The sequence below is a fragment of the Rhinoraja longicauda genome, chromosome 37 (assembly GCF_053455715.1).
Source record: "Rhinoraja longicauda isolate Sanriku21f chromosome 37, sRhiLon1.1, whole genome shotgun sequence".
Taxonomy (NCBI): Eukaryota; Metazoa; Chordata; class Chondrichthyes; order Rajiformes; family Arhynchobatidae; genus Rhinoraja; species Rhinoraja longicauda.
Window position 1 is genome coordinate 8,388,774 of NC_135989.1, and position 15,000 is coordinate 8,403,773.

Sequence of the window (15,000 nt, forward strand, 5' to 3'; positions counted from 1 at the left end):
TTGCGTGCTAACCAGTCAACGGAGACAGTACATGATTACAATCGAGACGTCCACAGTGTACAGAAACATGATAACGTGAACAGCTTTTAGTGCAAGGTAAAGCCAGTAAAGTCCGATCAAAGATAGTCCGAGGGTCTCCAGAGGTAGATAATAGTTGTGGGTAGGATGGTTCAGTTGCCTGATAACAGCTGTGAACTGCGTGCGGGAGTAGGGAAAAGATGGGTAATGTTACACAAACCTAGTCTTAGGGAGAAGGAACCATAGAAACTAGGTGCAGGAGTAGGCCATTCGGCCCTTCGAGCCAGCACCGCCATTCAATATGATCAAGGCTGATCATCCAAAATCAGTACCCCGTTCCTGCTTTCTCCCCATATCCCCTGATTCCGTTACCCCTAAGAGCTATTGTAAATCAAACTCTCTCTTGAAAACACCCAGTGAATTGGCCTCCACTGCCCTCTGTGGCAGAGAATTCCACACATTCACAACTCTGGGTGAAGCAGAGAGCACAAGCACATTGAGGGGGTATCACAAAAAGCTGGAGTACCTCAGCGGGTCAGGCAGCATCTCAGGAGAGAAGGAATGGGTGACATTTCGGGTCGAGACCCTTCTTCAGACTACTCTACGCCCCCCCTCCTTGCACATTGAGGAAGTGGACAGACATAAGAGTCAAATAGTAACGGAACAGGCCCTTCAGCCCAACAAGTCCAGCGATCAAACATACAACCACACCAATTTATTCACAAAATGCTGGAGTAAAAAAGCTTTCCGCTGTACCTTGGAACACGTGACACGATAATAAACTAAACTGAACCAATGAGGAGCACATGTTCGGCCAGTGTTTGGACCAAGAGGATTGAGTAGCAAGAGGGATTTGTGTGTAGACTGATACTAACATTGCTGAGTATTTATTCACAAAATGCTGGAGTAACTCAGCAGGTCAGGCAGCATCTCAGGAGAGAAGGAATGGGCGACGTTTCGGGTCGAGACCCTTCATCATTTTCTTCTTCTTATTTTCTTATACTAACATTACTGAGTAAGACACTATTGAATATACAGACATGAAAAATGTATGAAGAGGTTTTTTGTAGGGTTTTTGGTTTGTATATATTTTTTATTGCGCCAAGTTTATTTTTGAATTTTTTTTTTTTTTAAATCAGGAAAATTCCCCATCGCTTCGTGATCTTTTGCATCCACTCAATACTCTCTACACTGGCAGCTTCTATCCTCCACCAGTTTTGCACTGGACTCACAGCCTAGACTTGTGTTGGAATAACTGGAATTTTGTTTTAGTTTAGAGATACAGCGCAGAAACAGGTCCTTCGCCGTGAGTCTGCGCCGACCTGCGATCCCCACACACTAACACTATCCGACACACACTAGGGACAATTTACATTTATACCAAGCCAATTCACCTACAAACCTGCACGTCTTTGGAGCGTGGGAGGAAACGGAGATCCCGGAGAAAACCCACGCCGGTCACGGGGAGAACGTACAAACCCCGCACAGACAGCACCCGTAGTCAGGATCGAACCCGGGTCTCTGGGGCTGTAAGGCAGCAACTCTACCGCTGCGCCACCGAGCCGCCCTATGGAATGTGGTTTAAACGTATGGACACATTGGGCAAGTGGAAACATCGAACACAGAACTGCACGGGGTCAGGCCATTCGGCCCACAATGTCCGTGCCGAACAGGATGTCCAGTTAAACTGATCTCTGCCCACGCGAGATCCATATCCCTCCATTTCCTGCACACCCACGCACCTATCTACAAAACCTCTTAATCACCACTATCGTATCTTCCTCCACCACCATCCCTGGCAGAGCCTTCCAGACACCCAAACCAAATCATCCTACAGTAACTCAGAGCTAATTTCCAGTTCATGCGGGCGCATATTTTCATTCATAGGGGAAATATCACCATCAAATGGATCGACTGGGCTTATATTCACTGGAATTTAGATGGATGAGAGGGGATCTTATAGAAACGTATAAAATTCTTAAGAGACTGGACAGGCTAGATGCAGGAAAAATATTCCCCATGTTGGGGGGAGTCCAGAACCAGGGGTCACAGTTTAAGAATAAGGGGGAGGCAATTTAGGACTGAGATGAGGAAAACATTTTTCACTCAGAGAATTGTGAATGTATGGAATTCTCTGCCACAGAAGGCAGTGGAGGCCAATTCACTGGATGTTTTCAAGAGAGAGTTAGATAGAGCTCTTAAGGTTAACGGAATCAAGGGATATGTGGGGGAAAGCAAGAACTTTCAAGGATATGTGGGGGAAAGCTGAGATGCTGCCTGACCCGCTGAGTTACTCCAGCACTTTCCCCGAAATATCACCCATCCGCGTTCTCCTGAGATGCTGCCTGACCTGCTGAGTTACTCCAGCACTTTCCCCGAAATATCACCCATCCACGTTCTCCTGAGATGCTGCCTGACCCGCTGAGTTACTCCAGCACTTTGTGTCTATCGCTTGCCAGGCTTTGTCCTGCTCCCATCTCTCTCTCCCCCCTCCCCCTCCCACTACAATCAGTTTGAGGAAGGATCCCGACCCGAAACGTTGCCTATCCACGTTCTCCAGAGATGCCCGACCCGATGAGTTACTCCAGCACTTTGTCTCTTTTTTTGTCGTTAAGCGGCATCTGCAGTTCCTTGGGCCTCCGTTGAAATGAGACTCGTCTGGCTCACGGGCGACAAGGTTCCGGCGGAGCCATCGGAGGTGTCCTTTTCCCATGCCCGGCTCATTACCACACTGTGCCTGGCCAGTCTTGCGCTAATTTGGCGGCCACATTTCCAACAGCATTTGGAAAAACAAGCATCGCATCCACGGACTCTGACGGGAATAGCTTTGAAACTTCTGCGGCTGAGAAAAAGGAACTCCCCCCACCATCAGTCCTTAATGAATCATTCTGCTTAAGCACCTGGCAACTTTCAAACACGGCTTCTGTTTTCTCTCAAAATATAACGAGCCTTTCAATAAATATGAAATCAAATGATTAATGCCTTTACTTTCACGGTGCTACAGGCAGACTTTGGAACTCATTCCTTACCCCTCCCCCCCCTTCCCCTTCCACAAAGACACAATTTCCCTGCTGTCTCCAACCCATTAAAACCAAGAAAAATGTAACTACAGCTTGGAGTCACAGCCAGGCAATAGTAACCAATTAACTTCACAATTTAAGATGGACAGAAAGTGCTGGAGTAACTCAGCGGGCCAGGCAGCATCTCTGGAGAAAAGGAATAGGCAACATTTCCCATCAGAACCCTTCTTCAGGGGTTCTACCCAGTAACGTCACTGTTTTATTTTCTCCAGAGATGCTGCCTGACCTGCAAAGTTACTCCAGCACTTTGTGTCCATTTTCAGTGTGAACCAGTTCCTTCATTCACTTGAATCCGTGTTGACTGCTCCTCATAACGACAAAATTCTTGAAAGCCTTGTTGATCGCTGATATTTAATTTAGAGATACAGCATGAAGACTAGGCCCTTCGGCCCTCCGATTCCACGTCAACCATCGGTCACCCGTTCTCACACTAGTTCCATGTTATCCCACTCTCACATCCGCTCCCTACACACCAGGGGCCAATTAACCTACGAACCCACCTATCCATGTGCTCCAGAGATGCTGCCTGACCTGCTGAGTTACTCCAGCATGATGTGTCCAGTTCTATGTTATCCCACATTTTCCTGCGATCCCTACACACTAGGGGGCAATTTACCGAGGGGCCAATTAACCCACAAACCCTCACATCTTTGGGATGTGGGAGGAAACCGGAGCACCCGGAGGAAACCCACGTGGTCACAGAGATGGCACCCGAGGTCAGGATCGAATACAGGTCTCTGGCGCTGTGAGGCACCAACTCTACCAACTGTACCACTCTGCCACTCTGTGTATAACGTGAATTTACAATCATATCAGTTAAAGGCTCAGTCACACAATTCTTCATAATCACCAAAACTACAGGTTCACAATCGCACAATCTAGTTCGCAAATCTTCAAATACATGGTTTAGCCATCAACTACCGATGGGTATATTCACAAAATGCTGGAGTAACTCAGCAGGTCAGGCAGCATCTCGGGAGAGAAGGAATGGGTGACGTTTCGGGTCGAGACCCTTCTTCAGACTGATGGGTCCTCCCCACCTACGTCCAAGACACCTCACACGCTCTCCATCTCCTTGATCTCCCCACCTACGTCCAAGACACCTCACACGCTCTCCATCTCCTTGATCTCCCCACCTACGTCCAAGACACCTCACACGCTCTCCATCTCCTTGATAACTTCCGGTTCCCAGGCCCCCACTCCCTCATCTTCACCATGGAAATATTTTTAAATTATTTTCTTAAACTACCGATGGGTAATTGGGTACCAATTTACTAATCACTTTATAGTCAAGTTCAGTCACTTATGGAAAACTCAACACCAATCCCTATCTACACATCTACACAGGGCGACACGGTGGCGCAGCGGTAGAGTTGCTGCCTTACAGCGAATGCAGCGCCAGAGAACCGGGTTCAATCCCGACCACGGGCGCCGTCTGTACGGAGTTTGTACGTTCTCCCCGTGACCTGCGTGGGTTTTCTCCGAGATCTTCGGTTTCCTCCCACACTCCAAAGACCTACAGGTTTGTAGGTTATTTGTCTTGGTATAAATGTGAAAAAACTGTCCTTAGGATAGTGTTAGTGTGCGGGATCGCTGGTGGGTGTGGACTCGGTGGGCCGAAGGGCCTGTTTCCGTGCTGTATTTCTAAACTAAGCTAAAAACTAAACGCAAAAGCCTTTCGCATTTGGAACAGGGCTTATCAAACATTGCTCACTTCAGTGATGTGATCTTATCAGGAGTTTTTGATGTACCAATTAAAATGGAACATTGTTCCTTTGGAGCCCTGTCTTGTCTTCACAGAACAACTGCAGAAGTGGCTCTGAACCCCCAGCATGGACCTAAAAGTCATGGCCCAGCATGGGCCTAAAAGTCAAAGTCATGCCACACAAAGTAAGCCCCTCGGCCCACTGAGTCCCCACCAGCCATCGAGAGCATGTTTACACTAATCCTACATTGATCCCTTTTTATTAAAAGTTCTTCCAACATTATCATTACATTCGCTCCATATGTTACCACACATCCACACACTAGAAGTATTGTCTAGCACGCAACGAAAGCTTTTCACTGTACCTCGGTGCACGTGACAATAAACTGAGCTGAAAGTAGAGGCAATCTACTGAGGCCAATTAATCTGCCAACTAATAGGTCGTTGGGATGTGGGAACAAACCGGAGCACCCGGTCGGGGTAAACCCACGCGATCGCAGGGAGAACATGCAAACTCGCTAAGCAGACAGCACCCGAGGTCAGGATCGAACCGGGGTCTCTGGTGCTGTCCGCTGCTCCCTCAGGTAGATCTATAGAAAGCAGTCTGAAAAAAGGCATCTGATATCAACAAGGACCCACAGGAGCCTGGCCACACTCTCACCTCGCTGCTACCATCAGGAAGGTGGTACTGGAGTCTGAAAACCCTGCGTTGTTGTGTATTTGTTTGCTGTGTTATTGCATTAATGGGTCTGTAAAGCTGCAGAAACTAAGAGCTCATTGTTCCATTGCCGGCGCACATGACAATTAAACTCCCTTGATAGCACCGTACACTCACACGAGCACACTCACACATATATGTGCACACACACACATAAGTGCTCGCACACACGCATGTGTTCGCACACACATGTTCACACATACGTTCACACACACACGTTCGCACACACACGTTCGCACACACACACGTGTTCACCATCACACACACATTTATAACAGCCACAAAGTGATAGCAAGCAGGACAGTGGAGAGTGGGACAAGATGTAACAATGATACATGAGCCCATGCCAGCTCTCAGGGGAACAATCCCAAACCCACCTCCCTGCCACATGCCCGCCACTCCTCATTCACCCTGTTGCCACTTACTGCACTACAAGAGACCCACCTGAACCAAACGTCTTTGGGATGTGGAGGGAACCAAGAGGAAAGCCATGACCGGTCACAGGGAGAATGTGCCAATGGCAATGGCTTCCTTCTACACGGTGAGAAATTCATGGAGTGCTGCACTGAATATGGAGGAGACAAGGAACGTGGGAACTACCAATCCAGGCCCGGCTGCAATATTGAAATCGGTGGCTATTGGGTTCAATGGACACGGTGGCGCAGCGGGTAGAGCTGCTGCCTCACAGCTCCAGAGTCCCGGCTTCAATCCTGACCTCAGGTGCGGTCACACTTAGTGCTACTGTGCCTCATGTACAGCAGGATTGCCACTTGACTGCTGACAAGAAAAGCATTTCACCGTGCTTAGGCACACGTGACCATAAAGTACCAGTCAACCACTGTCTGTGTGGAGTTTGCACGCCCCCCCTGCCACCACGTGGGTTTCCTCCGGGTGCTCCGGTTTCCTCCCCTATCCCAAATACGTGTGGGCTTGGAGCTTAATTGTCCCTCTGCAAATTGCCTTCGTGTGTGCAGGGAGTGGACGGGAAAAGTGAGATAACACAGAACTAGCGGAGAGAGGAGTCTCGACCCGAAACGTCACCTATCCCATTTCCCCCCGAGACGCTGTCTGGCCCGCCGAGTTACTCCAGCTTCTCGTGTCTACGGTCGAGGGTCAGCGTGGATGCAGTGGGCCGAAGGGCCAGTTTCCATGCTGTACGTTTCCTTCGACCAACTCAAATGCGAGGCGTTTTTAAACGGGGAGAGGGAGAGCGTGGACATGTGGGGGATGGGTGGGCTGTCGGTCTCCCCACAGCCGACCAGCTGCGGGGAGAGTAGGGATGGATGAAATCATCCTTGCTGCCTCTCGCAGGGCTTTGTGTGGCTTGACAGGCCAGGAGAGGGTTAAACAGCTGGCTGGGGAGGGAAGGGGGGGGGGGGGGGGGACTCCACATCTGGGGCACATTACCCCACAATCCACATTTAAACAATCAGAATGCAGGGCGGGCAAAGCACAGGTTTAAGTGGGGGGTTTGTTTCCCTCTTTTTTCCTCCCTTCTCTCTCATCTCTTACTCTCGTCTCTCCTCCCCCCTCAACTCCATCCCTCTCCCCTCCTACCCCCTCTCTGCTCCCATTCCTCTCGCCCTTTCTCCCTCCATCGCACTCTCTCCCCTCCTCAACCCCATCTACCCCCTTCTCTCTCCCCCTCCCCTCTCTCAGCCCCCTCTCCCTCCCCCTCCCATTCCTCTCGCCCTTTCTCTCTCTCCCCCTCCTCAATCCCATCTCCCCCCTCTTCTCTCTCCCCCTCCTCAACCCTATCTCCCCCTCCTCTCTCTCTCTCCCCCCCTCTCTCCCCCTCCTCTCTCAACCCCCTCTCCCCTTCTCCCTCCACCTCTCTCAACCCCATCTCCCCCCCTCTCTCTCTCCCCCTCCTCTCTCTCCCCCTCCTCCACCCCATCTCCCCCTCCTCTCTCTCCCCCTCCTCCACCCCATCTCCCCCTCCTCTCTCTCCCCCTCCTCCACCCCATCTCCCGCTCCTCTCTCTCTCCCCTCCTCTCTCCCCCCCCCCCCTCTCTCCGTCTGGGTTGTTTGAACAGCGGGGCCGCGTTTCTCTTTGTTAGGGAGCAAGTGTTGTGGCGAGACCGCGCAGACACCCCGCGGGGACACAGCCCAATCTGTCCTGCCTGCCCTCCCTCCCTCCCTCTCTCCTTCCCTCTCTCTCTCCCCATCCCTTCCCTCTTCTTTATTCCCCCCCTTCTATCCCTCCCTCCCCTCTTCTCCCTCACTCTATCATTTCCCTCCCTCTCTCCCCATCCCCTCCCTATTCTCTCTCTCCCTCCCCTCCTTCTATCCCTCCCTCACTCCCCTCTTCTCCTCCCTCCCTCACTCTATCCTACCCTCGTCTCTCTCCCTCCCCCTCGTCTCTCTCCCTCCCCCCCATCTCCCTCCCTCTCCCCCCCCCCATCTCCCTCTCTCTCTCCCCATCCCCCCCCCCCCTCTTCTCCTTCCTCTCCCCCTCTCCCTCTCTCTCTCCCCCTCTCCCCCTCTCTCTCTCCCCCTCTCCCTCTCCCCCCTCCCCCTCTCTCTGACCAAGTTGTCCCCCGGCCAGCGGGGTGACACATCCCGGGACGGTCACAACTCCAATTATTCGCTCCCAACTTCCCCGCAATGGGTTGTAAAAGGCAGGGGTGAGGGGTGTCGGGGTAGAGGGGGGACTGACCCTCCACAGCCCGCTCCCATAGCCCACCCCAGACCAGCCCAGGCGGCGGGGCGGGGGGTAGGGGAGCAGCGGCCTGAGCGCGGGGGGGGGGGGGGGGGGGGTGTTGGGGAGCAGCGGCCTGAGCGGGGGGGGGGCAGGGCGGGGGGGAGGTGGTGTTGGGGAGCAGCGGCCTGAGCGGGGGGGGGGGGCGGTGTAGGGGAGCAGCGGCCTGAGCGGTGGCGGGGCAGGGCGGGGGGAGGTGGTGTTGGGGAGCAGCGGCCTGAGCGGGGGGGGGGGGGGGGGCGGTGTAGGGGAGCAGCGGCCTGAGCGGGGGGGGGGGCAGGGCGGGGGGAGGTGGTGTTGGGGAGCAGCGGCCTGAGCGGGGGGGGGGGGGGGGGGGCGGTGTAGGGGAGCAGCGGCCTGAGCGGGGGGGGGGGGGGGGGGGGCGGTGTAGGGGAGCAGCGGCCTGAGCGGTGGCGGGGCAGGGCAGGGCGGGTCTGTCTGTCTGTCTGGGGCCGGCTGTGCCCTTCACCTTCAGCCGGCGGCGGCGGCAAGTTTACGGCCAAGCGGACTCACCGTGAGACGGAACGCGGTCCTCACTCACTCACTCACTCCTCTCCGACATCTTCTCTTCTTTCTTCACTTCTCTTCTCTCTCTCTTTCTTCTCTTCTTTCTTCCCTCGCCTCTGGTGTCTCCTCTTTTCTTGCTCTTCTCTCACTGTTCTCCTTTTATTCTCGTCTCTCTCTTTCGCGCATGTTTCATTTTTTCTCTCTTTCTCCTCAGTTTTCTTTTTCTCTCGTTTCATCTTTCTCTCTCTCTCTCTCTCTCTCTGTTCTCCCCTGTTCATTTTTACTCTCTCTTAATCCTTTCCTCTCCTTTCTCTCTCCCTTCTCATCCTCTTTTCTTCCCTCTCTCCTCACCCTCATCCTCTCTCTTTCATTCTTTTCTTCCCTCTCTCCCCTCTCCTCGCCCTCATTCTCTTTCTTTTCTCTCTCTCTTCTCCCTCCTCACTCTGTCTCCTCTCTTTCTTTTCTTCTCTCTTCCCCTCCTTTCTCTCTCTCTAACCCACCGGGCTACATTCTCTCTCTCACTCTCTTTTTTCTTTTTCTCTCACTCTCCTTTTTCTGTTTCTCTCTCTCCCTCCTTTTTCTGTCTCTCTCTCCCTCCTTTTTCTGTTTCCCTCTCTCTCCCTCTCCTTTTTCTGTTTCTGTCTCTCTCTCTGTCTCTCTCTCTCTCTCTCTGTCTGTCTCTCTCTCTCCCTCTCTCTCTGTCTCTCTCTCTCCTGGGATCTTTCTCTGAGAGTCTAGCAGCGATGGTTGAAACAATCCCGCTAAACATTAATCCCTGACCGCTTTATACATCCCCGATGGCGTGAGGCGGGAAGGAGGGAGGTGCTTTAGAGGGGAGGGGGAGAGGAGAGAGGGGAGGGGGAGAGGGGAGAGGGGAGGGGGAGAGGGGAGGGTGAGAGGAGAGGGGAGGGTGAGAGGAGGGGGGCGAGTGGGGCTGGGTGAACCGACAGTGCCAGAGGATTGGCTCAGACTGAGCAGGGGGCTGGGGGTCGGGGAGTAGAACAGAGCAGTTCGGTTCTTTCCCCCCGCTTGTCTCTCGCTCAATGCCCCTGGACTTGGCAATGTGCCCATGCATTAACCCTTTCGTGCACCAAAGCCAGCCACGGGGATCAGACTCCGAAGTGACTTCATTGCAATAACAATGGCAAAGAACTGGAGAGGGAAAATACAGACTTTGGTAAAAATTAGTTTGAATGTCAAGGGCATATATATATATATACATATATATATATATATGCCCTTGACATTCAAACTATTTTTTACCAAAGTCTGTATTTTCCCTCTCCAGTTCTTTGCCATTGTATATATATATATATATACTCCAGCATATATATATATGTACACACACACGAATATATATAAGAAAATAACTGCAGATGCTGGTACAAATCGATTTATTCACAAAACGCCACACATATATATATATATAGTGTAAGTAAATAACTGCAGATGCTGGTACAAATCGATTTATTCACAAAACGCCACACATATATATATATATAGTGTAAGTAAATAACTGCAGATGCCGGTACAAATCGAAGGTATTTATTTCACAAAATGCTGGAGTAACTCAGCGGGTCAGGCAGCATCTCAGGAGAGAAGGAATGGGTGACATTTCGGGTCGAGACCCTTCAATCTGAAGAAGGGTCTCGACCCGAAACGTCACCCATTCCTTCTCTCCTGAGATGCTGCCTGACCCACTGAGTTACTCCAGCATTTTGTGAAATAAATATATACACAAACACACACGGTATATACATATATGGCATATATATATATATATGTGTGTGTGTGTGTGGTATATGTGGTATATATATATATATCTATATATATTTGTGTGTGTGTATATATATATATATTTATTTCACAAAATGCTGGAGTAACTCAGCGGGTCAGGCAGCATCTCAGGAGAGAAGGAATGGGTGACGTTTCGGGTCGAGACCCTTCTTCAGACTTGATCAGTCTGAAGTATATATATATATATATATATATATATATATATATATATACACTGTATCAGTGCTATGTACAGTTATACGTGTACTGAACTGCATACAAAAATGAGTTTCATTGTACCTCAGTACATGAGAAATAAAGTACCATATCATACCATAAATGGGATCACTGAAACTTTGTACAGCCCCCTGTGCCCATTTAATACAAACCAACCTTTCCTTTATGCTGTATGCCACAACATATAACACCTAATGTTTTGTTGTGACTTTAATTGTGCTTAGAGTCTTAGAGTCATACGACACGGAAACAGGTCCTTCGGCCCAACTTGCCCATACCGACCAACATGCCCCATCTACACTAGTTCCACCTTTGGCCCGTATCCCTCTAAACCTGTCCTCTCCATGTACCTGTCTAAATGCTTCTTAAACGTTAAAATAGTAAAATTTGTGAATGAATGAAAAGCAGTCGTTTAGAATTCTCCAATGTCGTGATTTTTCTTTCTAATGATGTCTTTGTTGTGTTATTTATAACAGTGCGTTACCCACATGGGTTTAGAGGATACCAAGAGTTTCAAGAGAGAGTCAAGAGTGTTTAATTTGTCATATGTACCAACAACTGAACAAAGAGATTCAGAAGCTTAAGAGGTCTGTATTAATCATGCACATAGATTACATATAATAAACAAAAAAATCAATAAATTAATAACCCGATTACTAGTACAGCATCCCAAAGTACTACTTCAAGTATGAACTTGTACGGACTTCCTATAGTAACCAAAGAAAGTCTTTAGACGTTCGTAGCTGAGATAGTATTGTGAGGAACCTGATGTTTACTGGGAAGAAGCTGTTCTTGAACCTGGTGGTTATGGTTTCAGACTCCTGTATCTTCTTCTTAATGGTGGGACTGAAATGAGAATGAGAAATGAGGCCACAGTTTAAGAATAAGGGGTAGGCCATTTAGAACTGAGATGAGGAAAAACTTTTTCAGTCAGAGAGTTGTAAATCTGTGGAATTCACTGCCTCAGAAGGCAGTGGAGGCCAATTCTCTGAATGCATTCAAGAGAGAGCTGGATAGAGCTCTTAAGGATAGCAGAGTCAGGGGGTACAGGGAGAAGGCAGGAACGGGGTACTGATTGAGAATGATCAGCCATGATCACATTGAAAGGTGGTGCTGGCTCGAAGAGCTGAATGGCCTCCTCCTGCACCTATTGTCTATTGTCTATTGAGAACGTGGCCGGGGTGATGTGGGTCCTTGGTGATATTGGCAGCCATTTTGAGGCAGCGATTTCTGTAGGTCCCTTCGATGGTGGGGAGGCCTGTACCTGTGATGGACTGGGCAGTGTCCACCGATCTCTGTAATCGTCTTCACTCCAGAGCTTTCAAGTTGCCGAACCGGGCCGTGATGTAACCAGTCAATATGCATTCTGCCGTGCACCTGTGGAGGTTCAAGGCCTTATGATCATAAGTGATAGAAGCAGATTTAGGCCATTTGGCCCATCAAGTCTACTCCGCCATTCAATCATGGCTGATCTATCTCTCCCTCCTAACCTAAATCTCCTGCCTAGAGAGAGAATATTCAAGAGAGTATTCATTGACATACAAAATCTCCTCAATCATATCATATCATATCATATATATACAGCCGGAAACAGGCCTTTTCGGCCCTCCAAGTCCGCGCCGCCCAGCGATCCCCGTACATTAACACTATCCTACACACACTATGGACAATTTTAACATTTACCCAGCCAATTAACCTACATACCTGTAAGTCTTTGGAGTGTGGGAGGAAACATTAAACTAAATGATTATTTAGTTTAGTTTAGTTTAGAGATACAGCGTGTAAACACGCCCTTTGGCACACCAACCAGCGATCCCCGCACACTTACACTATCCTACACACACTAGGGACAATTTACATTTATACCAAGCCAATTAACCTACAATTAGTCTGAAGAAAGGTCTCGACCCAAAACATCATCCATTCCTTCTTTCCAGAGATGTTGCCTGTCCCGCTGAGTTACTCTATCATGTTGTGTCTATTAACCTTCAATTAACCTCCAACCTAGGTCTTTGGAGTGTGGGAGGAAACCGGAAATCCCGGAGAAAACCCTCGCAGGTCACGGTGAGAACGTACAAACTCCATTGTATCAATGTGTTGGTGCCTCGTTTACTCTGGGATGTTTACTCTGCGAGAATGTTAAGGTACTACCCAATGCTCTCCTGTGTGTCTTTCCCTTTATCGTGCAGGCTTTGGTCTGTTTTTGAAGCTAATTTTGGTTGTTCAAGCTGATGATGCCAGTGAGCGAGGTAGTTGGCTCTCTAGTGCCATGTGCTGGGGATAAGTGAGAGATACAGACCCTGTGGTCTCAAACTGTGCTGGCACTGATCCCGAACACGGGATCTAAACTCTTCCCTCTTTCCCAGTTCTGACAAAGGGTCCCAGACCTAGGGTTGCCAACTGTCCCGTATTAGCCGGGACATCCCGTATATTGGGCTAAATCGTTTGGCCCTTGTTTCGTATTAGGCCCGGGGGGGTGCTGTAGGCCTGGACACTGTAGGCCCGGACACTGTAGGCCCGGATGCTGTATGCCCGGGGGCCGCTGTAGGCCCGGACACTGTAGGCCCAGACACTGTAGCCCCGGACGCCGCTGTAGGCCCGGACAGCGTAGGCCCGGATGCCCGGGCGCCGCCTGACGGAGGTTGCGTAGCAACCCGCCTCCCGGCCCGGGCTGCCGCCATTGGTGGAGCGGGAGCACATGGCCGCTGGCTGGGTGAGGTCTCGTGGGGTGTGGGGCGGTGACGTCACCTTTTGTCCCTTATTTGGGAGTGAGGAAGTTGCCAACCCTGCTCAGACCCAAAGCTTCACTCCACCTCTCTTCCCACAGATGCAGCCTGACCTGATGAGTGTTTCCTGCAGAGTCTGGCTGGACAGTCAGGCCACAGCCTCAGAGTAAAAGGACGTACCTTTACAAAGGAGATGAGGAGATTTCTTTAGTCAGAGGGTGGTAAATCTGTGGAACTCATTGTCACAGACGGCTATGGAGGCCATCATTGGGTATTTCTAAAGCAGAGACAGATTACATAGAAAACGTAGACATAGAAAATAGGTGCAGGAGGAGGCCATTTGGCCCTTCGAGCCAGCACCGCCATTCAATGTGATCATGGCTGATCAGTGCCCCGTTCCTGCCTTCTCCCCATATCCCTTGATTCCACTAGCCCCTAGAGCTCTATCTAACTCTCTTTTAAATTCATTAGTCTGGATGTCAAAGGTTATGGGGAGAAGGCAGGAGAATGGGATTGAGAGTGAAAGATAGATTAGCCATGATTGATTGGCAGAGTGAACTCCACAGGCCGAATGGCCTAATTCTACTCCGATGAACTTATATCCAGGGGAAAAATTAATCTACAAATCCGCATGTGTTTGTATTATGACCCCACCCACGTGCTCCTTCCTGAGACCCCCCTTAGCACATTAATTCCTCCTACTATCAGCCCCTCTTCTCCCTTCCCTCATCCCACCCCACCCATATCCCTCCCTCTGGCTTTACATTTCACTCCTCCGATATCTGACACTATTTGGCCTCCTTTTCACCTCTTCCCTTTGTCCACCCCTCTGCCAGTCCACCGCTCCCCTCACCTGTATCCACCTATCACTCGCCAGGCTTTTTCACACCCCCCTCCTCACTTCGCCAACTCTCCCCCCCCCCCTCTCCTCTCCCACTGCTATTAGTGTAAAAGGATCCTGACCCAAAATATCACCTGTCCATTTCCCTCCACAGATGCTGCCTGACCCGTTAAGTTTAGCACTTAGACTTTGGAGATACAGCGTGGAAATGGGCTCTTCGGTCCACTGAGTCCGCGCCGTTCAGCGATCACCCCGTACACTTGCTCTATCCTACCCACTAGGGACAATTTATAATTTTTACCGAAGCCAATTAAACTACAAACCTGTACGTCTTTGGAGTGTGGGAGGAAACCAGAGCACCCGGAGAAAACCCTCGCAGGTCACGGGGAGAATGTACAAACTCCGGACAGACTCCGACGAACCTGTTAGTCTGTTGGAGTTACCAGTACTTCGTGATTTGCGTGAGAGACAGGCTCAGGAGGTGAGAGGGGACGAGATGGCAGGAGAGATAGAGAGAGAGAGATAGATAGATAAACGGAAAATGTGCAAGACACCCACAAAGACTTCTGTTTTGCAGGTGCTGCAAAGATTTGAACACTAATTTCTCGAGGTGGAAAGTAGTCAAGAGAATCATTTGAAGCACAGGATATGGGTGATCAGATCATCAGCAGAAAGAGGAAAGTTCACAGAG

General features: G+C 50.1%; 1 protein-coding gene across 1 annotated transcript in view; it reads right to left on the reverse strand.

Annotated features, from left to right (window-relative positions):
• LOC144610577 (uncharacterized) overlaps positions 1-1,811 on the reverse strand; it is a 27,766-nt gene extending 25,955 nt beyond the window's left edge. The window contains exon 1 of the mRNA XM_078429386.1: positions 1,774-1,811. Coding sequence (XP_078285512.1) covers positions 1,774-1,811 — 38 coding nt within the window. The remainder of the gene's footprint in view (positions 1-1,773) is intronic.
• Positions 1,812-15,000: the final 13,189 nt, after the last annotated feature.